General features: G+C 40.8%; 1 protein-coding gene across 1 annotated transcript in view; it reads left to right on the top strand.

The window, feature by feature from the left end:
* Positions 1–25,644, top strand: part of EXOC4 (exocyst complex component 4) — a 737,356-nt gene that overhangs the window by 597,727 nt on the left and 113,985 nt on the right. The window contains exon 13 of the mRNA XM_008150517.3: positions 5,408–5,563. Within this exon, the coding sequence (XP_008148739.2) occupies positions 5,408–5,563 (156 nt within the window). The remainder of the gene's footprint in view (positions 1–5,407; positions 5,564–25,644) is intronic.

The following is a 25,644-nucleotide window of genomic DNA, read 5'->3' as shown; positions in this document are numbered from 1 at the left end:
GGAAGATGAAGAGAAGCTCTCTGGGCAGAGATAATACACAGAAGCAGGAAATAGTATATCCCATTCAAAAAACTTTCCAGTACTCATCATGGGCAGGGTATTCAGCCAGCACAGGTTGGGCCAGGGTTTGTCTGGGGTTGTGAACAGGGACAGAGCAGGAAACAGGAGCAGGAGATGAAGCTGAAAAGGTAGGTGTTCATGGCTTGCTAAGTGTAACTTGGTCTTAGAATTAGGAGTCAGTGAAGAATTCTAAGGAGGATAAGATGATTGTATTTGAACAATTTTAGAGAAATGACTCTTCCAACTAGTGCTGTAAGTTGGACTGATGGTCTTGAAGTTCCAGGCAAGACACCCAGTTACAAGGTCACTGCCAAGTCCCACTGAGAAATGATGAGGGGTCTAAATATCGGTTATGACCGAACCTGGTCAGGAAATGGCAGATTCGTAAGATTCTAAGGAGGTGGGCTGGCAGGAAGTGGTAACTATGGATGGCAGGATGAATGGATGAACTGTTGACAAAAATAGGAATATTAGATGTTTAGTGGGAGAGAAAGAGGTGAATAATATTTATTTGAAATTCTGATAGAACTTACAAGTCAAGTTTTCCTGTAAGTCTTTGGATATACAGGTCTGAGACTTAGAAGACAGGGCAGCAGTTGATTTAAGACAGAATTTTGACTTCAGCCAAAAGTGTGGTGTAGCTAGATTTAGGAAGCCCTTTTCCTACTGCCAGCTCATAGAAAGTCCAGATAAAAATATGTAACTTATAATTTTTTTCTAATATATATCCAAATTCAAAAGGAAGAAGAAATTCTCCAGATGCCTCAAATAAAAGAGAAACTAAAAGCCAAAACAACCAGCAAATGTTAAAGTTGAGTGGCCCCTGAAGGCATCAGGACCACAGAGTGAGGTTGTCTGAGTCTCTTAGAGTTGCTATAACAAAATACCACAAACTGGGTGGCTCATAAACAACAGAAATTTATTTCTCACAGTTCTAGATGCTAAAAGTCTAAGATCATGGTACTGCCAGGACCCTCTTCCAGTGACAGGTTTCTCACTGTATCCTCACATGATGGAATGGTCTGGGATTCTTTAGGAGGGCACTAATCCCACTCACAAGGGCACCACCCTCGTGACCCAATCACTTATCTAAGGCCCCACCTCCTAACACTGTCACCTTAGTGTTAGGATTCCAATATGTTAAATTTACTTCAGGTCATATCAGAGATCAAGAACCAAAAGGGGCTGGCATTTTAACACCTGCATGCCGGGCAGTTTTATCAGTGCAGAAGTTATAGAGAGACATTCATTCATAAAAAGAGCCAGGAGAACTCTGGGCTTGGGAATGAGTTACCCACCTAGGAGTAGAAAAGGTGGCCATGAAAAGAAATCAGAATCCCACTCCTGTGACACGTGCAAGTTGCACTACTCGTGTGGGGAGAGAAACTTATAAGCTAAAAAAACCCTTAAAAACTTATTTAGAATTAGTGAAACCCATAGGATCCAGAAGAGACAAATGCAAACCACCTAATATAACATCCCCAAAACTCAGGGCACATGTGGGATTCTTGCAGGAGACAAGTGCCACTGAGGCAGAGCTTGCAGAACAGACTAGCAGAGCACATGAGAAGGGGAGGAAAATGCACCAAACAGGACATTTGACATCCAAAGACCTACCACAAAATATAGCGCCATGTGAAAGGAGCTTTAAAATCGATGCTTTTAAATATTTAAAGAGACAGTGGAATGGAATCAATAATACAAGAACAGGGCATTTTTTAATGGATTTATAAAAGAGCTAAATAGAAAATATGGAAATGAAAAATATGTTCATTGAAAAATTATCAAAAACAATGAATGGGTTAAATCATAGAGTACATCCTAGAGAGTTCATGAATTAAAAAATGAGAGGTGAGAAAGTGAAGCTCACTCAAATGATGAGTATCTGTGAAGGAGGGAGAGGAGCTTCACTGGAGAGAAAGGCTGGATCACTGAAGAGATTCATTCATTCATTCATTCATTCATTCACTCTTTAAAAAAATAACCTAGAGGGCCTGGCCGAGTGGTTCAGCTGAAGCAACAACCCGTGCACCAAAAGGTTTCGGGTTTAATGGAGGTTTGATTCCCAGTCAGGGCACATATCTCGGTTCAGGGTTCGATCCCCAGTTGGAGCGCATACAGAAGTCAACCGATTGATATTTCTCTCTCTCTCTCTCTCTCTCTCTCTCTCTCCCTCTCTCTCCCTCTCTCTTTCTCTCTTCCTCCCCCCCCCCCCTTCCCTGCCCTCCCTCTCACAAATCTATAAACATTTCCTCAGGTGAGGATTAAAAATACTAATAATAACATAGAGGGTTGGAGAATATATAGATACTAGAGGCCCAATGCACAAAATTAGTGCAAGAGTAGGCCTTCCTTCCCCTGGCTGCCAGCACTCTTGCTTCCCTCACAGCCCTGGCTTCGTCAGGAAGGTCGTCCAGTCTAATTAGCATATTACACTTTTATTATTATAGACTAGAGGCCTGGTGCATGAAATTCATGCATGGAAGGGGGGGGTCCCTCAGCCCAGCCTGCACCCTCTTTCAATCTGGGACCCCTCAGGGGATGTCCTACTGCCAGACATCCCTCTCGCAATCTGGGACCACTGGCTCCTAACCACTCGTCTGCCTGCCTGATCGCCCCTAACCACTTGCCTGACTGCCTGATTGCCCCTAACCACTCTGCATGCCTGATCGCCCCTAACTGCTCGCCTTCCTGCCTGATCACCCCCAACCACCTCTGCCTCAGCCCCCACCGCCACGGCTTCGTCCAGAAGGACGTCCGGAATGACGTCCAGAAGGTCGTTCAGCTGTCCAGTCTAATTAGCATATTACATTTTTATTATTATAGATAGTAGTCCTCTCTTATCTGTGAGGGATACGTTTTAAGACCCCCAGTAGATGCCTGAAAGTGGATATAGTGCTAAACCCAGTATGTACTGTTTTTTCCTGTATATGCATGCCTGTGATAAAGTTTAATTTATAAATTAGGCACAGTAAGAGATTAACAATAAGTAGTAATACAATAGAACAATGTAGTGATACTATCAGTACTTGTTGTATCTTTAATCCAGACCTCTTCCTGCATCTGTGGAACCATCCTCACTTGCAGTGATCGGCTTGGGGTCATGGTTTCGGGGACCCTGGCTGATGGCTCTCAGTCAGGATACATTTTCCATCCATTTCTTCCACTAACAAATTTGATGTCTTTTCAGTCTTAACTGAGTACTTATTACATACTGTTGTGGCCGGGTCTTTTGCAGTTTGAGGCGAGACAGCAAAACTGGCATGAATTTTTCTTCATAATTTTATGGGTAGAACCTTCCTTCTTACCAGAGATCTTAGCAGCCTCAGCATGCAGTTTTTTTCTTCCTAAATTGAGAACTTCCTTTTCACTTCAAAGGCGTACTTTATGGCTTGTGTTTGGCATGTCTGAATTGCCAACATCACTTCTGTGCTTCGGGCCCTTATTAAGTAAAATAAGTGCTCCTTGAACGCAGGCACTGTAATGCCATAGCCGTCAATCTGATAATGAGATGGCTGCTAAGTGACTAACGGGTGGGGGGTGTCCGGTGTGGAGACTCGGGACAGAGAGAGGAGTCGCATCCTGGGTGGGGTCCACAGGATTTCATCACCCTTCTCAGAACTTATCAATTATTTATTTCTGTAATTTTTCATCTAATGTTTTCAGACCACTGTTGACCATGGGTAACTGAAACCACAGAAAGCTAAATCATGGTGAAGAAGGGACTAGATATAAAGGAAAAGAAGGGGATAATTGGGAGGGAGAGAGAATGATCCCCAAAAGCCTAGGTAGAGAGATTACAGGGGGTGAATGAGGATGAAACAGATTTGCATATACTTCTGTGGGGGGTCAGAGGTGGAGTGTTTGAAAGTATGTCATTAGGTCCCCTCCTCTGTCACATAGGAAGACTGGGGCGGGGGGAGGAAGCAATGAGGAGATAAATGAAGGGTTAAGGCTTAAGAAATAGTCATTGAGGGAAATGGGAGAGGAAGTCGATCAGAGACAGGTAAGAAGAATGCCTAAGAGCATGGAGGGTCCATCTGGCGTGGCGTGCCATAAATGTGAGGTGATGCCACTCCTTAAGGTGGCACCCAGCCCCCTAAGCATAAAAAGTGTAAAAGTTAGACTGTGGGATTAATTTAGAAATTATGCAAGAATATAGGGGGGGAACAGAGATTGAATATACCAGTGTGAGTAATTTGAGAGTGTATTTTTGTACCACTAACCATAGTACTGTTAGAAAACTTTTGCTTAGGGTGAGAAGAATTCTAGAAATCAACTTTGGTTCTCTTGTTATTCTAACTGATTTTCAGGCAGCCATGAGGCCCTGTTACCTGGGATCAGGTTTTCATGAGTCAAGGGTTTCAGCTTCAACTTATTTTGTTTAATGTTTACAAACATTAAACTGCTTCTTGGGTAAAGGAGGTTTTATCGAACATACGTGCATATACTAGTACACCACATGTATATTGTATGGAGAGAACTGCATGACGTCCCCAATATAACCCTCATCCCACAATAAGTCCCTGCCTGGGCTGGGGGGAGCCTCCTGGAGCCCTGGTCAGCTTTGAGGGAGCTGACTAATGAGTACTCCCTTCATAAATCATTGTCGCTCTGTCCCTACAATTGCTGATGAAGATTTTAGACCATTCACATTAGTGACAGGGACAGAAATGTTAAACAGAAAGAGAAGCTTTTTAATGAAGTTGAAATTGAATGTTTAAGATGACTTTACAGGTACATTCTGGTAAGAGCAGTGTCAGTGGCTAAACCACGGGCCCTGTTAAAGGACCTGAACCTGTCACCTCCAGGCCACTCATCACAGCCACTGCAGAGGGCGAGAATCAGAGAATTTCTGCTGGGTATCTGGGTGGAGGTTTCTCTGTGATGGTGCATTTGCTTTGAATGCAGGGGTGTCCACAGTTCAAAGAGTAACTTCAACTAGAACTAATTGATAGTTTAAAACAAGAAGCCAGAGGACAACCCTTTATAACACTCTGTCACCTTTCAGTACCATTTATGTTGTCATTCTTCTATATGGTTTCTCCACCTTATTTAACATCTTTGTTGAAATACACCCCCCAAACAAACCTACCATAAAGGAGGGCTAGTTAGTATTCTTAGCCTTTAAGATGACTCAACAATGAAGAATCTAAGAATGAAGTCTAGAAATGGTTGTTCCCAGTAATGGGACCTATTAATGGTGTACTGCCCCCAACCCAGGTCATGGATTATGTTAATAAGAGAGAGGGGTGAGGCACTGTTTCTGTGTAGCAGAGGTAGATGACAAGTGCCAGTCAGATATGAAGCAATGTGCTGACGTGTCTCTTTTCTGCCATGTGTTTAGGGGCATCGTCCAGTCGGAAGAAAAACTTGTCATCAGTGCATCTTGGGCCAAAGATGATGATATCAGCAGACTTTTGAAATCTCTACCAAACTGGATCAATATGGCTCAGCCCAAACAGCTGAGGCCAAAGAGAGAAGATGAAGAAGATTTCATAAGGTAAACAGTCTATTTTCTAAGTTGTACTGAGCATGAGGAGGAAAAACATCTGTTTAGCTAATTCTTTCTTATGTGAAATTTTGGACAATTTTAAATATCTAGTATCACTTAACCGAACTTAGTCAAGTCTGTTTTCCTCCTAATACACCTCACTTCCCATGCAACTATGCCTTGTGCTCAAAACATTAGAAGGCAGTGATTGACATGAATCAAATTTGGAGCATTACTAACTCGAGTTAAAATCTCTTTCAATTTGTAGGTCCTTCTTCCCTCTTAGGGAACAAATAGTGTATTCATTCATTCATTCACTTATTCAGCAAAGCTGTATTCACCTTATTATGCACCATACCTGGAAATATGACGGACAGTTAATAAGAAAAGTTCCTGCCCATACAGCGCATAGCACAGTTGTTCTTCGCATGTTCTCTGAGGTGAAGAATGTAATGTAAATATCTGTGTTAATGTGACGACATATTACCTCCATTCCCCCTCTACTTTACAGACTAGGTGGAATGTTTCACTGTGGCAAGCCCCGCCTGTGAAAATGAGTAGCTTCATCAAATTAGGCCCTAAGTAAAAAATTTACATTGAACTTAGGTAAACACTGAGTGGTCAAATTGAAGGAGAGACATTACTTTTGTCAAAACAATCAGAAAGCAATCATAGAAAATACAATGTATATGAACAGACATGGGAAGCACATTTGTATTTCCAGAAAGTTCAATTAACGGTTCTCTGAGGTGAAGAATGGAATGTAAATACCGTAATGTAAATATCTGTGTTTTCCGATGGTCTTAGGCTCTAAAGCAGCTGTTCTCAACCTGTGGGTCGCGACTCACAGGGTGAGAACCGCTAACAGGGTTGCCTAAGACCATTGGAAAACACAGATATTTACATTACGATTCATAACAGTAGCAAAATTACAGTTATGAAGTAGCAACGAAAATAATTTTATGGTTGGGGGTCACCACAACATGAGGAACTGTATTAAAGAGTCGCGGCATTAGAAAGGTTGAGAACCACTGTTCTATGGGTTTTGACAAATGTATAATTAATGTATCTACCATTCAAAATAGTAGTATTACTGCCCTAAAAATTCTCTGTTGTTCTTCCTATTCATCCCTGCTTTCCTCTTCCCGAACCCTTGGCAATCACTGATTTTTTTTTTACCATCTCCATCATTTTGTCTTTTTCAGAATGTCATATATTTGTAATCATATAGTATGTAGCCTTGTTAGATTGGCTTCTTTTGCTTAGCAATATGCACTAAGGTTTTCTTCATGTCTTTTTGTAGCTTGAACTCTTTGTTTTGAAATTTCTGAATAATATTTCATGGTATGGACATGCTATAGTTTGTTTATCCATTCACCTATTGATAACATTCATGTGCAGGTTTTTGTGAGGGTGTAAGTTTTCAACTCATTTGAGTAAATACCAAGGAATGCAATGCTAGATCATATGGTAAGGGTATGTTTAGTTCCACAAGAAACTGCTAAACTATCCTCAAAGTGGCTGCACCATTTCACATTCCCACCAGCAATGAATGAGAGTTCCTGTTGCTCCACATCCTCGCCAGTAAGAGTGTTTGGTATTGTCAGTGTTTTGAATCTGGTATATTCTAATAGTTGTGTTGTGGTATCTCATTGTTTTAATTTTCGTAATGACACACGTTGAGATATCTTTTGCCCATTTTTAATCAGGTTGTGTATTTTATTATTTTTGAGTTTTAAGAATTCTTTGTGTATTTTAGATACCAGTCCTTTATCGATATGTGTTTTGCAGAGATTTCCCCTCAGTCTGCGCCTTGTATTTAATTCCCTTCACAATGTCTTATGTAGAGCAGAAGTCTTTAATTTTAATTGAATTCAAAATGTATTGATTTTTTTTTTTACGGATTGTGCTTTTTCCCCGTATGATTTTAATTGAGCATTTTGTAGGATTCCATTTTTTTCTTCCCTGTTAGCTTATAAATTATACTTTTTTTACTGTTTTTAGTGGTGATCCTAGAGTGTTCAGTATACATTTAAACTAATCCAAGTCCACTTTCAAATAACACGATCCCACTGCATGGGGAATGCAAACCCTCATAACAGAGTATTCCAGTGCCTCCCATTCCGTATGGCTCTGCTCTCATTCACTTCATTTCTCCATAAGCTATAATCACTGCATATAATGTTATTATTTTGAACAAACTGTTACCTATTGATCAATTAAGAATTAGAGAAATAAAGGGATATTTTCCTTATGGTTTTTTTTTTTTCTCTCGTGCTCTTCCTTTCTTAATGTAGGTCCAAGTTTCTGACCTATATCATTTTCCTGAAGTTCTTTTAACATTTCTTATAAGACAGGTCTACTGGTGACAAATGCTCTCAATTTTTGTCTGTCAGAGACAGACTTTATCGTTCCCTCACTCTTAAAGAATAATTTCACTGAGTATAGCATTCATTGGATGGTGATTCTTTTCTTTTAATACTTGAAATATTTCACTTCACTTTTCTTGCTTCCATAATTTTTGAAGAGAGGTCCACTGTAATTTTTATTCTTGTTCTTCTATAGGTAAGGTGATTTTTTTCCTCTGAATTCCTTCAGGGTTTTTCTCTTTGTTTTAATTTTGTGCCATTTGAATAGTTTATGCCTGGATGTATCTATTTTGGAATTTTCATGCCTGGTGTTCTCTGAGCTTCCTGGGTCTGCGGTTTGGTGTATGTCACTGATCCGGGAAAATTCTCAAGTTATTATTGCTGCAATATTTCTTCTGCATGTTGTTTCCTTTATTCTCCTTCTGTTATTCCCATTACACATACATTACACCTTTTGTATCTTTTTCACAGTTCTTGGCTAGTCCGTACTGTCTTTTTACTCTTTTTTCTCTTTGGATTTCATATTTGGAAGTTTCTATTGACAATTAATCAAGCTCACTGATTCTTTCCTTGGTCATGCCCAGTCTATTGGTCAGCCCACCAGAGGCATTCTTCATTTTTGTTATGTATGTTTGGTTGTTAGCATTCCTTTTGATTCTTTCTTAGAGTTTCCATTTCTTTGCTTAAATTACCTAAAGTTCACTTTTTCTTGAATATGTATAACATATGTGCACATATCAAAGGCATAGCTTGGTACATTTTCACCCTTTTTATTGTAGCTGCATAACCAGTACCTAGATCAAGAAACAGAATGATAGCGACAAGGATCCTTTTCATGTTTCCTCTGGTCACTACTTGTCTCTCCAATAGTCCTTATCTGACTTCTAGACACACAAATCACTTCAGTCTGTTTTTGGATTCTGTCTAAAAGGAATGATGCAGTTGTGTATCCTTTTATGACTGGCTCCATTAGCTCCACATTACGTTGGTGAAATTAACCCATGTTATTTTGTATAAGTTCTTATCACTCTATAGTCTATATGGTATTCCATTGTGTGAATACCTCACATATTTTATGTTTTATTATTTGTTTGTGTAGGTATGTATATGTGTATATTCATTTATTCTACTGCTTATGGGCACCTGGGTAGTTTCTAGTCTGGAACTATTTTTGCATAGTGCTGCCATGAATATTCTATGTCTTTTGGTAACCCCATATATAAGTGTTTCTATTGGTTACTTATAGGAGTTAGAATTGCTGGGTCATAGGCTATGCATATGTTCAATTTTAGTAACACTTCCAAACCACTTTCTAGAGTGGTGGTAAGAGTTTGCATAGCAGTATATGAGAGTTTCAGTTGGTCCATATCTCATCTATACTTGATATGTTCCATCTGTTAAAATTTAGCCTTATAGTAGGTTTGTAGAGGTGTTTCGTGTTGGTTCAATATGCATTTCTCTCATGACTGAGCACCTTTTAATGTATTTTTCTGTATGTACTGGCCATTTGAATATCCTTTTTTGCAACATATTTGTTACTTGTTTTAAATTAGGTTGTCTTTTCTGTACTGGTTTGTAGGAATTCTTTATATATCTGGATATAACTTTTCTATGACAGATAGATATCATCTCCCACTTTATAACTTGTATTTTTACTTTCTCTCTCTCTCTCTCTCTTTTAATATATTTGAATTGATTTCAGAGAGGAAGGGAGAGGGGGAGAGAGAGAGAGAAACATCAATGATGAGAGAGAATCATTGGTCAGCTGCATCCTGTATGCCCCCTACTAGGGATGGAGCCGGCAACCCAGGCATGTGCCCTGACTGGAATCGAACCGTGACCTCCTGGCTCTACGCTCAACCACGAAGCCATGCCAGCCAGGCCCATTACTCTCTTAATGGTGTCTTTTAATAAACAGACTTGAACATTTTTAATAAGTCAAATGTATTATTTTTTAAGGATAGAACATTTTGTATTCTATTTAGAAATCCAGGTTTATACCAAAGTCACAGAGGTGTTTTTTCTAACACCTTTAAATGCTGACTATATTTTCCCCAGCATTTGAAATAAATGAAAAACTCTTAAATTTTTATTTCCTATCCCTGTTCTCTACACGCCCCGTAATTTAAATCACATGGTGATAATAACAGAGAGTAGCCTCATAATGTGTTTCTATCAAGAGAGGTAAGGAGTGACTGAGACATGGATGGATTGGAGCCCCACGCAAGAATCACTAACCTGATCTTAGGACGAGGTCAGCCACAGGCTCTCCTCTCTCTCCGTCTCGCCGCTGCGTTTTCCTGCTGCCAGGGCTTTAAGACATCTGAATAAGCACATTCCCACTCCTTCCCTTTAATCGTGTCTCTCCCCTTCCTGGTTGTGTTAGGAGCACCTTATCAAGGATAAAGTGTGTTTTCCTCAACGTTTCAGGTGACTTTAAATCAACCTAAGTCTTCTTTCTGCCGTTGCTTGGCTTATTCTGACGTCACGCCTTAAGCGTATGCTGTGCTTGCAAGGAGTTGTCGGTCAGCTTCATTAGGTCTCTCCAGCAGCTTGGACCTGGGGAAGAGTTTCCAGCCCTGCCCAGGAAAGAGTGCGGATCTGAAGAGCTAACCTTCATGTGCCACCTCCCGCTTCTGGTTAAGGAGGGTTAGCAGTGAGTTCCAGCTTCCTTTACTCTTGTCTTGCGCACTTAATTGTATCACTTTCCATCTTAGATTTAAAGGGAAAACAAATGATACTTTTTATAAATTTTTGGTTAGTTATACATGAAGTGAAGGGTATAACTCAATGAATTATTATGTGTGATCACACCATGTAACCACCTCCCAGATCAAAATATCGAGCTTTTCCAGGGCCCCAGAGGCCTCCCCTGAAGGTAATCACTATTCTGGCATTTATCACCAGAGTTTAGTTTTGACTGTCCTCAAATTGCACATAAATTGAATTATAGTATCTGGTTTATTGTGCTGGACATTATGTCTGAGAGATCTGTCTACATTTTTGCAATTAGACATGGTTTGAAAACAAATTATATTTGCTTTAACAGAAGAAAATAATATTATAGGTCTGTTTGTTTTGTGTGTGATTTATTCTTTCCTCTGAATCTGTCATGTTCTCTATCCTGAGGAGAAGCTGAGAGGAAAGGTAAGTGGCAGAGAACAGTCTTCATTGACATTCCAACTTGGTAGCGTTGACAGAGAGCCTTTATTTCTCACATTAGAGTACCATAGAGCATGGCGCAAGCCACAAGGCTGAGAAGTCACACTCTCCTCCTGTAATTAGCTCTTAGAGCTCAGAGGGCTATTGAGCAGATGGATGAATATAGAATCCAGTGCCCTTCGCATTGAATAAAGGTCATGTTCCCTTCCGTACTAAACAAGGCCTTTTCCTATTCTTATTTTTTAACTAAAAAATAAAATGTATTATTTCCGGGCTTAACTTTGAATAGAGGGGGGGAAAGTAGATCAAGCCAGGGCTTTAATAGAAAAAGAAAAATAGCAAATATCCTTTTGTTCCCAACAAGCTGAAAGCAGGCTTTCTAGCCATTGTCTTTGCACCTGTCATATATATGAATACATTATCCTTTTGAGATCAATGAATATCCACTGATAAAAGCAGCCCTACTTTCTGGAGATGTAATTAACAGAAGGGGTAAGGTGTTGAGGGGAGTAAAGGGGAAGATTAAGGGTTGTCTAGGAGTTGGGGCGGGCACATGTATTAGAAATACTGCCCTAAAAATCTTTTAGCCCCATTTCACTCAGGGCCCCAGAATATCAAAGAATAAGAATCTTTTCTCTAGTGCCAAGGCTGAAAATCCTTAAGTGGACAGATGTAATTGTCAGAACCAGGGCCAGAGCTTTCTGGTGATAAAAGTGAAAAAATACAGCTGTGAGTATGCAAAACACAGAGTTTATTCTTGTATTATTATTTATGAATCATTGTATTGTTTTCCCATATGAACAGCTATAAACCTACTTTTGCCCACTCTTGTACGTAAAATCTACAAATTAGTCTTGAACGCTAGCATGTGGAAAGATGAGTGATTGATTACATTTCTGGAAAGATTGTGCAATCTATTTCAACTGTCACAGCGGTCAGAGTCAGCTCGCGCCTGGCACTGGGCAGCCGCATTATGCGTGTTCAGGTACTGTTATTCCCATGCAAGAGATGAGGGAACTGAGGTGCAGAGAAATTACATGATCTTCCCAAATTCACAGGCCACGAAGTGATGTCGCGAGTTGAGCCAGGTGGTCTGGCTCCCAGAGCTACCACACTGTTGTCAGCAGTGACAAGGGGGTTTCTGGCCGGAGACAGTACTCTGCGCCCCCAGCTCTTGTCTTGCTTGTAGGATTAAATTCAAACAAGAGACAACAAATAACAGCAGAAGCAGGTGAGGAAAGCATTACACTCAGAGAGGACCTGAGTGGGCCGCTCAGCTGGCTGGGACTGAACCGAGGGCCTCGCTTGGGTGGGGTTTGGGATATTTATAGCCCTAGACGGGAGTGCCCCTCAGTAGGTCTCCCCTTCCCTTATTTCTTAAAAACATGTCTCTAAGTTATGAGGCTCCTTCAGCTAGGTGTTATGCCACTGGTGAGACCACATCCTGGAGGGCTTTGAATCTTTTCTGCTCACATAGGGACTTACCATCGCCATTGTCTATTTTCAGTTTGTCACATCTCACACTTCCTTCCTCCAGCCCAGCTGCCTCTCCCAGCCTCTCCCAGCTCATATCCGTCTATCTGCCTCCTCTAACGCTTTGATCAACCAGCCTAAAAATGGACCAGGAATTTGTATTTTTGCACATTTGAGTTATTCCTTCATTTTCTTTTTTTTAAAATATATTTTTTATTGATTTCAGAGATGAAAGGAGAGGGGAAAGAGAGAGAGAAACATCAATGATGAGAGAGAATCATTGATTGGCTGCCTCCTGCACATCCCCTACTGTGGACTGAGCCCACAACCTAGGCATGTGCCTGGACTGGGAATCGAACTGTGACCTCCTGGTTCATACATAGGTCAATGCTCAACCACTGAGCAACACCGACCAGGCTATTCCTTCATTTTCAATAATCATCATAATCTTGGCTGATATGCTAATCACTTTCTACTGATGTCACAAACATTTTATCATGTAGGTGCTTTACTCTAGACTTAGTGTGTTACCATTAGTGCTCACTGTATTATATTTCATGTATTACATTGTTTTGAGTTCTCCCTTTCAATAATAGGTTGGTAACAGAATATCCAGCTATTAGGGGAGGGGAGGCTGGTAATGTATTGAAATCAGGAATAGAGGTACTTTAAAACTTATCTTCTTTCATCTGAGCTTTATGTTTGTCTAGTCAAAGAAAAGAAAAGAGTCATTGAAAAGAGAAAGAATACAATACAAAGGGAAAGAAAATATGAAAATGATATAAAATTATGTGGGTTTCAGATAGTGTGATGCAGTCCTGAGTAGGGAAGAGACTGAGGGACAAGTCAGAATGAAAGCAGGTTTGCACTTTCACCTTGCTCTTTGGAGCCCTGACATTCATCAGAGATCCTCAATAAATGTTGGACCAAGGAAACTGAATACAAGTAGGAAGGATCTCTCACTCTTCAAATGAAAAGAACAACATGTAAAGAATGGTGAGCCACCTGCCTTAATGGGGAGGAAATGTCTTCAGTGGCCTCCCTAAGTTTTATGTCTAGTAACATGTCCTTGTAGAAGCTCACAGCCTGACTTCTGATCCTCAGAGTTTTTTGTTTTTTGTTTTGTTTTGCTTTGGTAGGTCTTTACGCCTCTTTAGTTTCTACTACCAACCCAGATTAGACAATTAAACGAAGCAGAAATCTAGTGGGCCCAGGGATACAGTTAGATGGAAACATGGTCTGAATGAAGTAGAGTATAAATTTTCAGAAAAATTTCACGTGGAAATTTAAAAGGTTCTTAAAAGCAACAGCCATTAAGAGTTTCCAGGTAACTGTAGATATCGAAGAATCTTTACAGATATTTGAAGTAACAAGTGAAAACTCTGGTGAAGGAAAAAAAAACACACTTTAGTTTGCTGGGACAAAATGTTTACTAGAATGGAGACATTTATTTCACTATCTCTGCATGTTTAATATCACTTTCAAATATAATTCTAAAAGGAAAGATGACTCAGAAAGCATGAATGTATTAAATAAGTACAAGGGTAGAGAATGCCTTGCTAAAATGCTCTTTTTCCTTCAATTAAATGAGATGAAGGTCATGGATAGATGGAGGACATTGCCCCGCAAGGGAGGATAAGAAGCAGACTTAAATCTCAAGATTAAACAGAAAAGACAGGTAATTAACTGGAGACTCAGCTACAAACATATCAATTAATGTTCAAGAAGATTAAATTAGGCACTTTATTATTATATCAAAATGATATGACTTACTAGCATGATTGGCAGTAAATGAAAAAAAAAAATGAAAATCTCTCCTATACAGTTATTTGAGGATTATAATTATCTAATAGTATCATTTAAACATCACTATAGAATGTTTAAGACATTTTATTTTTGTTTAATTTTAGATCGTGCAATTATTTAATTTTTCACATAGGTGTACATTTAATAACATTCTTAATAAAGGGGGGAAAGTTAATCCCTCTAATTTAATCCCACTCAGCCCTTCAGAAAGTGTGGCTGATAGTGACATACCGTGCCACTGTGGAGGGAAAAACACCAGTCATCTAGCCTGAGCAGGGGCAGGATGAGGTGTGCCTAAGACAAGGCCAGCAGTGCGAGTCCAATCGCCAGGGAAAGGCCTCCTTCCCCGTCTGTCTTCTGTCTCTGCTGATGGCTGCTCCCCCTGTCCATCTCCTCTACTGATGGCTGCTCCCTGCCGCAGGCTCACACTCCCTGCCAGGCCCGAGGACACTAGCCCTTTCTCTGTCTTTCTTTCCCTGTTAAACGTTTTCAGGTCCCCAGGCCATCGTGCGCTTTCCTACTGGCCACTGTGTCTTTGCTTTGCCCATCCCTCGTCCTAGAATGCTCTCGCTCATCCCACGCCCACCTCCTGTACCTGCCTAGTTCAGCTTTCAGGATTCAGCTCAGACATCAACTCTTCCCAGCATCTCCTCCCCGAAACCCCGCTGCCTCCTGGGGTAGAGCCCACAGTCTTGGGGTAAGACAAGTCAGCATTTTATAGTGTGGTGAGTGCTCCTGCTTGAGGTAAAGATATGTGTACATATATAATTAAAAACCAGTGAAAAACTAAAAATAGTAATATAACTACATTAGGAAGGGGAAGGGGGCAACTTGGAGATGGAAAAGGGGGACATAGCTAATGAACTCCTCATCCGTCCATTGAGCAGCCTGTCAGAATAAAATGTCTAAAATTAATATATCAACAAGTAGCTGTTTCCACAGCTTATGTAACGAGGTGCATATAACAACTGGAAGAATTAAAAACAAACAATTTTTTTAAGTTGTAGGTGCTTCTTTTGGGGGCACAGGACTTAGGGTGAGGAGAGCTGGGGCAGGGGCTCACTGCTCATTATAGGTTATTTAACCACGAGTGATTATTGCTGAGGTTTTAAATTCATACCTGCTTAAAAAAAATGTCCGCACATTCTCTAACCCAGTGACTGTTCACTGCCAGTTTGACAATTCTCTACAAATACACTATCATTCTGTTTTACCCCTGGGGGAAGAAACCTTAATCTTAAACCATCTTCACTTTTCTGCCAATTTTATGCAAAGCCTTTACCCTTCTCTGTGGTATCTCACTTTGCCCCAGAGGTTCCCTTGTCTTTCTTTGTCTTTCTCCCTAGTCCCCATGACCCCCCACCCCCACCCCTCACTCCCTCCCCTCTCTGTTCCCCCAGTGCTTCCTTGAAGACCTGTCACTTAGTTGCAAAGTTTGGGCTTCCTGCCTTTGCTTGAGATCAGTTGTTTAGTGTCCATGCTCTGACTAGATTTCGATTCTTCAAAAGGAGATTGTATGGCAATTTGAGAAATACCCAGAATGGTCAATAAACTAGACTCCTCAGACAAGAAAGTTCAATGCCATATAAATTCTGACTTTTAAACCTGTAATCCTTCTGGGTAGTTGAAAAACCAAAGTATATATTCAATTCATAATAACCAATTATTGGTTATTTTATTCCTACATATTGAAAATCTGTATTGAAGCTTAAGACATGTTCTTCTTGGAAAACTGTTGCTATTTGAATAAATATATAATGTATAGTGGCTCCTGGCAGAAAAACCAAGTTGGAGCCCTTGGTTTGGTCATTATACCTAGTGCATTCTTTCCACTTTGAGGAATGTTTAATAGTGATCCCACTTCTAGGACTATATCCCAAGAAACATGTTCAATAAATACTTGTTGAATGCAGGTATTACTCAATATGCAAGTAATGGGCTTAAGTAAAGGAATGGGTAGAAGGAATCTCAGGGTGTAGGGTATGTCTTAGTCTGCTCTGGCTGTCATAACAAAGTACTGTATACTGGGTGGCCCAAACAACAGGAATTTATTTCTCTCAGTCCTAAAGAATGGGAAGTCCAAGATCAAGGTGCAGGCCTGTTCAGTTCCTTGCATGCAGAGGCCTGTTTTTCTTGCTGTGTCCTGATAGGTCCGAGAGAAAAAGAGCTCTCTCTCATGCCTCTTCTTATAAGAGTATATACCCCAATCATAAGGGTACCCCCTTCCTGAATTTACCTCCCAAAGATCCCATCTCTAAATACCATCATTTTCGGGAATAGGGGCTCAAAATACGAATTTGGGAGAGAATATATTTCAGCCCATAGCAAAGTGCAAATACTTAACTGTTTACCTAAAATCTGAGCTGTAATTTTACATTAGCAATTAGAAATCAGTCAGAAATAAAAAGGCTGACTTTTTAATGTATAGGATGTATAGTTAGTAACAAAAAAGCTGACTTTTTAATGTATAGGATGTATAGTTAGTAACACAGGTGAAAGAACAGAAGTTATGCTACAGAGGAAGAAAAATGGTAACTATAATTATAGAGAAAATGTAAAGAATTTCTTTTCATGTGACTTGCACAGTTCTGAGTTTCACTAATTCTCATTAGTTCTACTAATCCACAAAGTCCCATCGACTCCCTCTATTTTTCAAGATGTGGAATCCTTTGATGAGGAGTCCAAGCCAGTTACCATGTAGAGATGTGAGTTTATGTCAGAGTTTCTTCGTGATTATGTCCAGGTTACACATCTCTGTTGAGAACACTTCATGGGTGACATTCTGTGCCTCCCACTGTACCGCTTCCATCAAGTCTGCCTGGGCTGCTACTGGCAGTGCCGGGTTTGACCATCGCATTAAGGTGGTGACTGTCAGACTCCCCTGTAGACAGGTGCGTTTATATCCATTTATGATTATTCTGGGGTGCTAACTTGAGACTATGTGATTGTCCACTTCTCTAACAACCTCTCCACCAATAATTTTAGCATCCATTGATGAACTTTGAAACACTTATTAGCGGACATTCTTCTGTAAACAAAGAGATTTTCCTCTACCTTCCCCTCCCCCTTACTCTTTCTCTTCTCATCGCTTTGATGGTTCTCAATTAGTCACTGCTTTAGACGTAATTGGAAGGAAAGCTTGATGGTGAAAAGGGAAAATAGTGGTAAATGAACCAAAAGTGTTTGCATTGGATAATGCAGTCCTCTAATAATAATATTAGATCTCATAATAATAAGGTCTTATCTCTCTAATATTAATATGGACACTTGGTGGTTAGTCAGTCTTTGTGTAGTCACATCAAATGATTTAAATGTTTGAAGTGATCAGTTTGATTAAAAATATGTTCATTTGCCTACCAATATATTTTCCTTTCTATGACATGTTCAGATTAAGGATCAGGAAGGAAGAGTTGGGGGTAAGCAGCTATTCCAGGAAGTCTCAAACCACAAGGGATTCCAACATTTCTAAGATGTGATTGCATTCAGCAATTCCATTTCTCTGCTCTCTGTGTTTAACAATGTGCTGCTGCCATTACTAGCACCCCCCTGCTGGAGCATGACCTGGGAACATGCCTGAAATAATGCAAGAGTGGAAACTGTCATTGTTTTCCTTTTAGGAAAGAGTGCTCTTACATCTCTCATGGTTCCTTTCTCTTAAAAGCTCTCCAGCCAGGTTTTCTGAGCTGAGTATATGTGACACACCCTGTGACTTAAGAACAGACTTAAAGCATAGCTATCCCCATTGGCCTTCCATGTAAAAATTAATTTAAAATGAAGGAGTTAATTTAAAATGAGAAGACTCATCGTCATTGTTACACCCACCCACCGGTCAGGTGGACAAACTGCTCAGGGATGACTTGTGACCCAGTGGAAGCAACATGCTCTCCTTGTGGAGGGGATACCCATCTGTCGCCCCCTCGCCAGCCAGTCCTTGTGCTTACTCACCCACTCCTCCTCCTCTTTCCTTTCGGAGTTCTCCATGTTGCTCTTAAGAGTGTTGTGTCCTCCCTCTTTGTGTCCCACATAAACTCTTAAATCATTTGTGGATTATAAACATATCAAGGAATTAGACGAAGTATTGTTTCCCCATAGGAGGCTTTGATTTACTTTATTGCTAGGCAGTTGCCTGTCAATCAAGCTCTCTGGTCTTAAAAAGTAGGAAAGTGCCTTCTGTCATTCAGGGGCTCTACGTGAGATTTGACAGATCTGAGTATGTCCTCCCTGCTCTAGCACCTCATGACAGCTGAGTGCTTAGGAAAGTCCACTTCCATGACTCAAAGCAGTTTTTATGTCTTGGGTTGGGGGTGGGGGACTATTTGAACCCCTAGGCAGAGGGAAACACTAAAGCCACTGCAGCTCGTGAGAGATGTAGCTCTGCTCCCACCTTTGCCACAGTGAGCCAATGAGCACATCTTCCTCTGGGCTCCAATTTCTCTATGAAACGCCTGCTAAATGTTCGCCATCTGTGGGAGGTCCAATCGAGGAACACATTCACAAAGCCAGGCAGGCTTTCACATGGTGTTTTTCCAACTCTGCGTTGTGGCATATGAGCAAATTACGAAATAATTTTAGTGGGTTTTGAACTTACTACAGGAACTAGGGCAGGGCCTGGGTAATGGTGCGTTCCTAGTAAATATCTGCTAAAGAATTAATGACTCAATAATAAAAAGACAAATGGCCCAGTTAAAAAATTAATGAAGGATCAGACTTGACATTTCTCTAAAGAAGACATACAAATGGCCAATAAGTGCATGAAAAGATGCTCAATATCATTAGCCAGCAAGAAAATGCAAATTTAAACCACAGTGAGATATTATTTCACATTCATTAGGATGACTATAATAATAATAAAAGAGAGAGACAGGAATCATAGTATTGGCAAGAATGTGGATAAATTGGAACCCTTGGTACAAGGGAATGTGTAAAATGGTGCAGCCATATTGGAAAACAATCTGGCATTTTCTCAAAGGATTAAAAATAGAGATAACATATGACCCAGCAATTTCACTTCTAGGTATATATACTCAAGAGAAATGAAAACATACATCCACACAAAATTCATGTGTGAATGTTCATAGCAGCATTATTTATAATAGTCAAATATTGGAAACAACCCAAATGTCCATCATCTGGTGAATACATAAATAAAATGTGATATATCCATACAATGGAATATTATTTGGTAATAAAGCAAATGAAGTACTGCTTAAATATGGATGAACCCTAAAGCCATGTTAAGTAAAAGAAGCCATTCACAAAAAAATAGCATATTGTATGATTCCATTTATATGGATAGGAATTAAATATGAGTGTCTAAAATAGGGAAGACTGTAGAGACAGAAATATTAGTGGTTTCCAAGGGCTCGGGGTGGAGAGTGCAAAGTCCAATGGGTACAGGATTTCTTTTTGAGGAGATGAAAATGTTCTGAATTAATTGCTTAACTCTGCGACTATACTAAAAACCATTAAAGTGCACATATTAAATGGATGAATTTTATCTCAAAGCTGTTATTTTTAAATGCCCATGCCTGGGCCCCACCCCTGACCAATAAAATCAGAATTTCTGCAGGTGGAGTTTGGCATCAAGTATTTTGTTTGATTTCCTAGTTAAGCTTTTAATTTATAACCATGATGAGAACTACTGGTTTAGACTAATTATCAAGATCCCTGTCAGTGCCAGAATACCATAAATCCATATGCTCCCTCTCTGTGCCAGAATACCATAAACCTATAGGATACCTGTCAGTGCCAGAATACCACAAATCCACAGTGCCTGTCCAGTGAGCAAGCTGATTTATTTTATTTATTTATTTATTTAATTGATTCAGAGAGGAAGGGAGAGAGCGATAGAAACATCAATGAGAGAGAATCACTGATGGGCTGCCTCCTGCATGCCCCCACTGGGGATCGAGCCCTTGGCCAGAATCAAACCTGAGACCCTTCAGTCCGCAGGCTGACACTCTATCCACTGAGCCAAACCAGCTAGGGCTGAGCAAGATGATTTAAAAGCACAAAGGGGAAGGGCTGGTGGTCATAATCAATTTGTCATCTCTGAATGGGTAGGAACCCAGAAACCTCAATTTCCCTGCAATCAAGGGGAAATAATGAATATGTTTTAAGTCCCAAGCAGACACTAAGAGAAGAGAGGTTGCTGACATTTCACATATTCACCTTGACTGTAAAGAACACCTGAGAACCACACCCCCAACTTGTTCCCAGTTCTGCCCCTGCGCAGAATTGTAGGCTGCTCACCTCACCTGGCCAGTCATGAGCATTGCAAGTTTCTAAATGGCAGAAAAACAGTAGGTAAAGAAAGCAAAGGAAAAATCCTCGATTGTGATAATGGAGGAGACAGCTTTCAAAAGAGGAGCGATTACTCATTAAATATGAAAAATAGCTACTCACATGATAGTGTGTGATGACATGCACATGCATGAAAACAATTGAAGGATACACAGTGATGAGTTTCAGCAGATTCCAGAACAAAAATAATGTAGTAATCAAGGTAACTGAACTACTGGATTACTTCCTATTTGTAAGGGTTTAGCCAGCATCATTTTAGAAAAGCAGTTTGTGTAAACCTGATTAAAGAACCCATCAGAATGGTACTACCCCTGTTATTTTGACACAGGTTTTGAAAGTGTTGAAGATTGAGCAGTTGTAAAAAGCAGACATGATAAGTGGAAGTGCCATTGTCGCATCTCATAATAAGGAGTGGGTACTGTGATGAATCGGGGTAAGGTGACCTGACCTTTTTATAACCTTCATCAGTTTAGACTCTGACAGGTAATGGCTAAGTGATCTTTACAGGTCACCTTGACACATCTCAGTTTCACTACCTGCACAACAGAACTAATTAATCCCCATGCCAAAAACCTACTTGCTTCCCAGTATAATGGAATATGGTCAGACATCATTATTAGGTCTTGTATAAGTCAGGGTCTAACATAGAAAACAGAAACCACTCGTGTTTACCTAGAGGGAATTGAATGTAGGGAATTGGTACACGGGTTCATGGTGACCTGAATGTCACACAGGGGACATTAAGATAACCCATAGATGAGCAACAGCAGGAAGTCACTGTTGCTTTAGCTGGAATGCCAAAGGGAAGAAGCATTTCCTGGAGAGGCACACAGAGGAGTTGGAGGTGGTAGGAGCTGGATGGACCAAGAACGAGATGCCTCCTTGCTGGAGATGTCATCCAGGGCAAAGGGAGGGGGTAAATGCCCTGTCTTCTCCTTTCCCTGTGTCCTTCAGTGTCCCTTCAGGGCCACTCATGGTCAGTACCCAGCTGGGAGCCTAGGAAACAGCCTGCAGGGGTCAGCTCCCCCTGTCCCCTACTGATCAGAACAGGGGAGAGGAGAAGAATGGATTTGGGGCCTATATCTCTAGGACTTTTAGGGTCCACCCTTCTGTTATTCTGTCTCCATTCTCACCCTTATACCCATATTTTAAAATGTCATACTTTATGTTTAATACAAGGTGACAGCTACTCATCATAGGGAGGCATTCTCCTCCTCTCCCCAATGGGGAGTCAGACTTCTCAGTCACTCCAGTCATCTCAGTCCTGGATGCCCCTGTCCTCCATCTCAAGTCAGATGTCACTCCTCGTATCTGGTGACCTCAGTCACTGCATTGCTCCCAGGTCTAGGATCCCCCTGTCCTCCATCTCAAGTCAGATGCCACTCCTCCTATCTAGTGACCTCTGAACTAAATGGGGAAGTGAATCACTACCAGCTCCTCAAATGAAATCGTAGGGGAAATGCCACCAGACCAAGCACCCATTGCTCCCAGTTCAGTTCAAGTGACTATAATACTCACCTCCTCATGAAAACATGGAGGAAATGCCACCTTGCAGCCATTAGCATGGCTTGCTTTAGTCCTCGCCCTTCCCCTCCTCTGTCTGGGCCATAGGGGGACTGACCTTCTGTCAGTGTTTCCTGGTCTCTCGGTGGGTTCAGCAGTAGGAAGCAGTCTTGGGTGATTGTGAATGTGGCAGGGAGAGAGAGCACTGAGTCTTGAGTGTGTATATTATGTGACCAAATATAGCACAGATCTGCAAATCAGTCGCTCAGAAACTATTTGCAATGTTTCTCTCATAAGTGCATTTAGCCTGCTGAAATGCAGATTTTCTTTTTTTTCCTTCCTAAGATTTCAGCTGATAACAGAATTATTTAAAGACTAAATGGAGACAATTTTCGGCATCTTTGGCATGATTCTCTGAAATGAATTCTTGTCAGATAGACCTCTTTAAAGATTATGATTGTGTGGTAAAATTAAGTTACACAGATTTTACGCTCTCGCAAAACTCTCGTAAATGAAGTCTTGTCAGATCAAGCTCTTTAAAGATAATAATTGTGTGGGGAAATTAAGCCTAACAGGTTTAACACCCTTCTTCAGTTTCTTGGGCTCCTATGTGAGCATGTTGGCCTACGATGGTGACAGTGACTCCTCACATGGGACTCAGGGTACCCACAGCAATCACATTTCTCTTCTTGGCCGTGTCAGGTAATCACTGGGCAATTACGGAGCACCTGTCACTTCACTTATCAAGAAAATGATCATTCTGTTACCCATTTCACTCAAAAACATGTAACATCTCCATTAAGTACTGCGCTTTCATAATAAGCAGGTGATAAAGAGTAAGTGCAATTCAGATCTAGAAAGAAACCGCATTGGCCCAGATGCTGGGTGTGGTCAGTCTGGCAGCGTGACCCTCTGCAGTGGACACTGACCGCATCCCGAGCTAGCCTCCAGCCGGCACCCGTCGCTCCCAGTTCCATTCAAGTGACTGTAATCCCCACCCATCCCATTTCCCCTGGTGAAATTCTTCATGTGTCCATCTGAAAGGTTTTCTCATTCGTGGTAGGGTTTGTAATTTTTGTTTTTAATTACAAAGTAAACATGTTCTTTGTAGAAAATCCGGAGAAGCACAAAGGAAAATAATCCAGTCACACAGTTAACATGTTGGTCTTTTTTCAGTTTATATAAATATATAATTACTCTTTTTTGAATAGTATGTGATACATTCAGTTTTATAACAGCTTGTTTTACTCAACTGCATATCATGGTTTAAAATAAACTATATGCAACATTTTTCTATGGTATCAAGTATTTTCTACTATATAATTTCTGATGACTGCACACTTTTCCATAGTGTGACTTTACCATAATTTACTTAATAAAGTAGAGGGTTTAGAAAAAAGTCCATGGTCTTGCAGCTAAAGCCATCCCCTGAAGGTTTTTATAACACACAAAGACTGTCCACCAAGCTCTTTGACACACAAATCCTCGAAGGAATGACTTTTTGTGTGAAATGGTTCTAGCTGTCAATCATTTATTCTGGATGTCATGGTTGCGGGGCCCTCTCCAGGTTGCTAGGGGGTGATTATGGATTCCTGTCAAATGAGATGTCTGCGATGTATTCAACGCGAGGCAGTGTGTGTTTCTCTCGGTCCACCGCGCTCCCTTCGGAGCAGGTTAAGCCGATCTCAGGGAGCCCGAGGGGCGTGGACTAGGCATCTGGCCTCGGAAGCAGACCGCAGACATGCCCAGGCCTCAGCCCCCACACAGCAGATCAGACTTCTACATAAATACATTAGTCTTGATTGTCACATTCCACCCAGGGTGACACCTCCATGCATAAAAATGGCTCCAAGCCTGGTTTTCAAAGCTGTTTGCCTCCCCTGTTGCTTTTAACCACCTAGCTCAGAGGCACTTTTTGTTATATCTATCTAAGATGATTAAGGGGCTGGGAGAGTGGATATATCAGGACAGATTAAGCAAACTACGTATTTACAACTCGACTGAGTGACAGCCAAGGGGAAGATATTATACTGTCTGCTGGGCTCAGATCATGGAAGAGACATTGTCTTGCTTTCGCAGTAACTCGATTGCAGGGATATCTAATTTAGAGAAAGTTTTCCAAGAATGATATCACTTATGCTAATTAGATAATGGTGTCAGTGGAAATTACATTTAGCGGCTAGTAGCAGAAACTTGGAATAGCAATGGCTTTAACAAATAAGGTTTCACTTTCTCTCCTATAAAGTGAAGCCTAGAAGTGTATTATCTGGGGCTGCATTGCAGCTCCATGATGTCATCGGTTCCCCCAAGCCCTCCTGTCTTTGGCTCCATTATTCTCAGTATTATTTTCACGCTCAAGGTCACCTGATGCCAGGGCTGTGTCCAGTAAGGGGCGGGGGAGGGCACGAAAGAGGTCCTTGCCAACTAAGATACTTGAGAGATGTTTCTTGGAAACCTGTCTACAACTTCAGTTGTTATTTCACTGACCACCACATCGGCAGGAGGGGCTGGGAAATCGAATGGGGTTTTGTCTTGTGTGTTTTTTTATTTTGTTTTTATATTGGGTACATGCCGACCCCAACAATGCCAGGGCCCTTTTACTAAGAAGGCATGGGATAATGGATACTGCACAGCCGACCAGTGGGTTCTGCCGCAATGATTTACCGCTTGAAGATTTTGAGAAAAGTCTGGACTCTGAAACACAGTGGCATTTGCTCTGATGTTGCAAGGTTCCATTTGTAAAACTAGTCCTTGAGATCTAACTTATTTACTTCTTATCTCTCTTATCTATTTTAATTTATTCATCACAGCAGACCCCAGGTTGACACTAAGTAAATCAAACACCTCAGCAGACCTAAGGATAATAATAGCTACAATTTGTTAGCTTTCCATGCATTGTGTTAGGCACCAAAGAATATCAGCTGAATGATTTGCTTCAATATTGTGGATAAGGACTCTCCTAGCTGGCGTGGCTCAGGTGGTTAGAGTGTCGTCCCAAAATGCTTAAGGTTGCAGGTTCAATCTCCAGTCAGTGCACATACAAGAAACAACCAATGAATGTATAAATAAGTGGAACAACATATCTGTATATCTCTCTCTCTCTCTCCTTTCCCTTCTTTTCCTCTCTCTCTCTAAATATCAATCAATAAATAAAATATTTTTTAAAATTCTGGATAAGGATAGATGAAAGAGACTCACTGTGAGTTGCTAATAATTAAAGCTGAGCAGTGGCTGCATGGAAGTTTACTACACTATTCTCTCTAGTTCTTTAATTATTGAAATTTTCCCAATAAAGATTTTAAATGTCACCTCATCTACTTCTTAAAATGCTTCTTAGGAGGTCCGCGCTCTCACCCTAGCCAATAATATAGCAAGAAAGAGGCACATGCAGGATTCAGACCCGGTGTGCCTGACTTAGAAGTCTGTGCTCCAACCCTTACCACTCCGGAAGCATGCCTCCAGCCCAGCAGCCTG

Source organism: Eptesicus fuscus, chromosome 14 (genome assembly GCF_027574615.1).
Source record: "Eptesicus fuscus isolate TK198812 chromosome 14, DD_ASM_mEF_20220401, whole genome shotgun sequence".
Taxonomy (NCBI): Eukaryota; Metazoa; Chordata; class Mammalia; order Chiroptera; family Vespertilionidae; genus Eptesicus; species Eptesicus fuscus.
The sequence above is the reverse complement of the archived record's forward strand: the minus strand, read 5'-3'. Positions and strand labels throughout refer to the sequence as shown.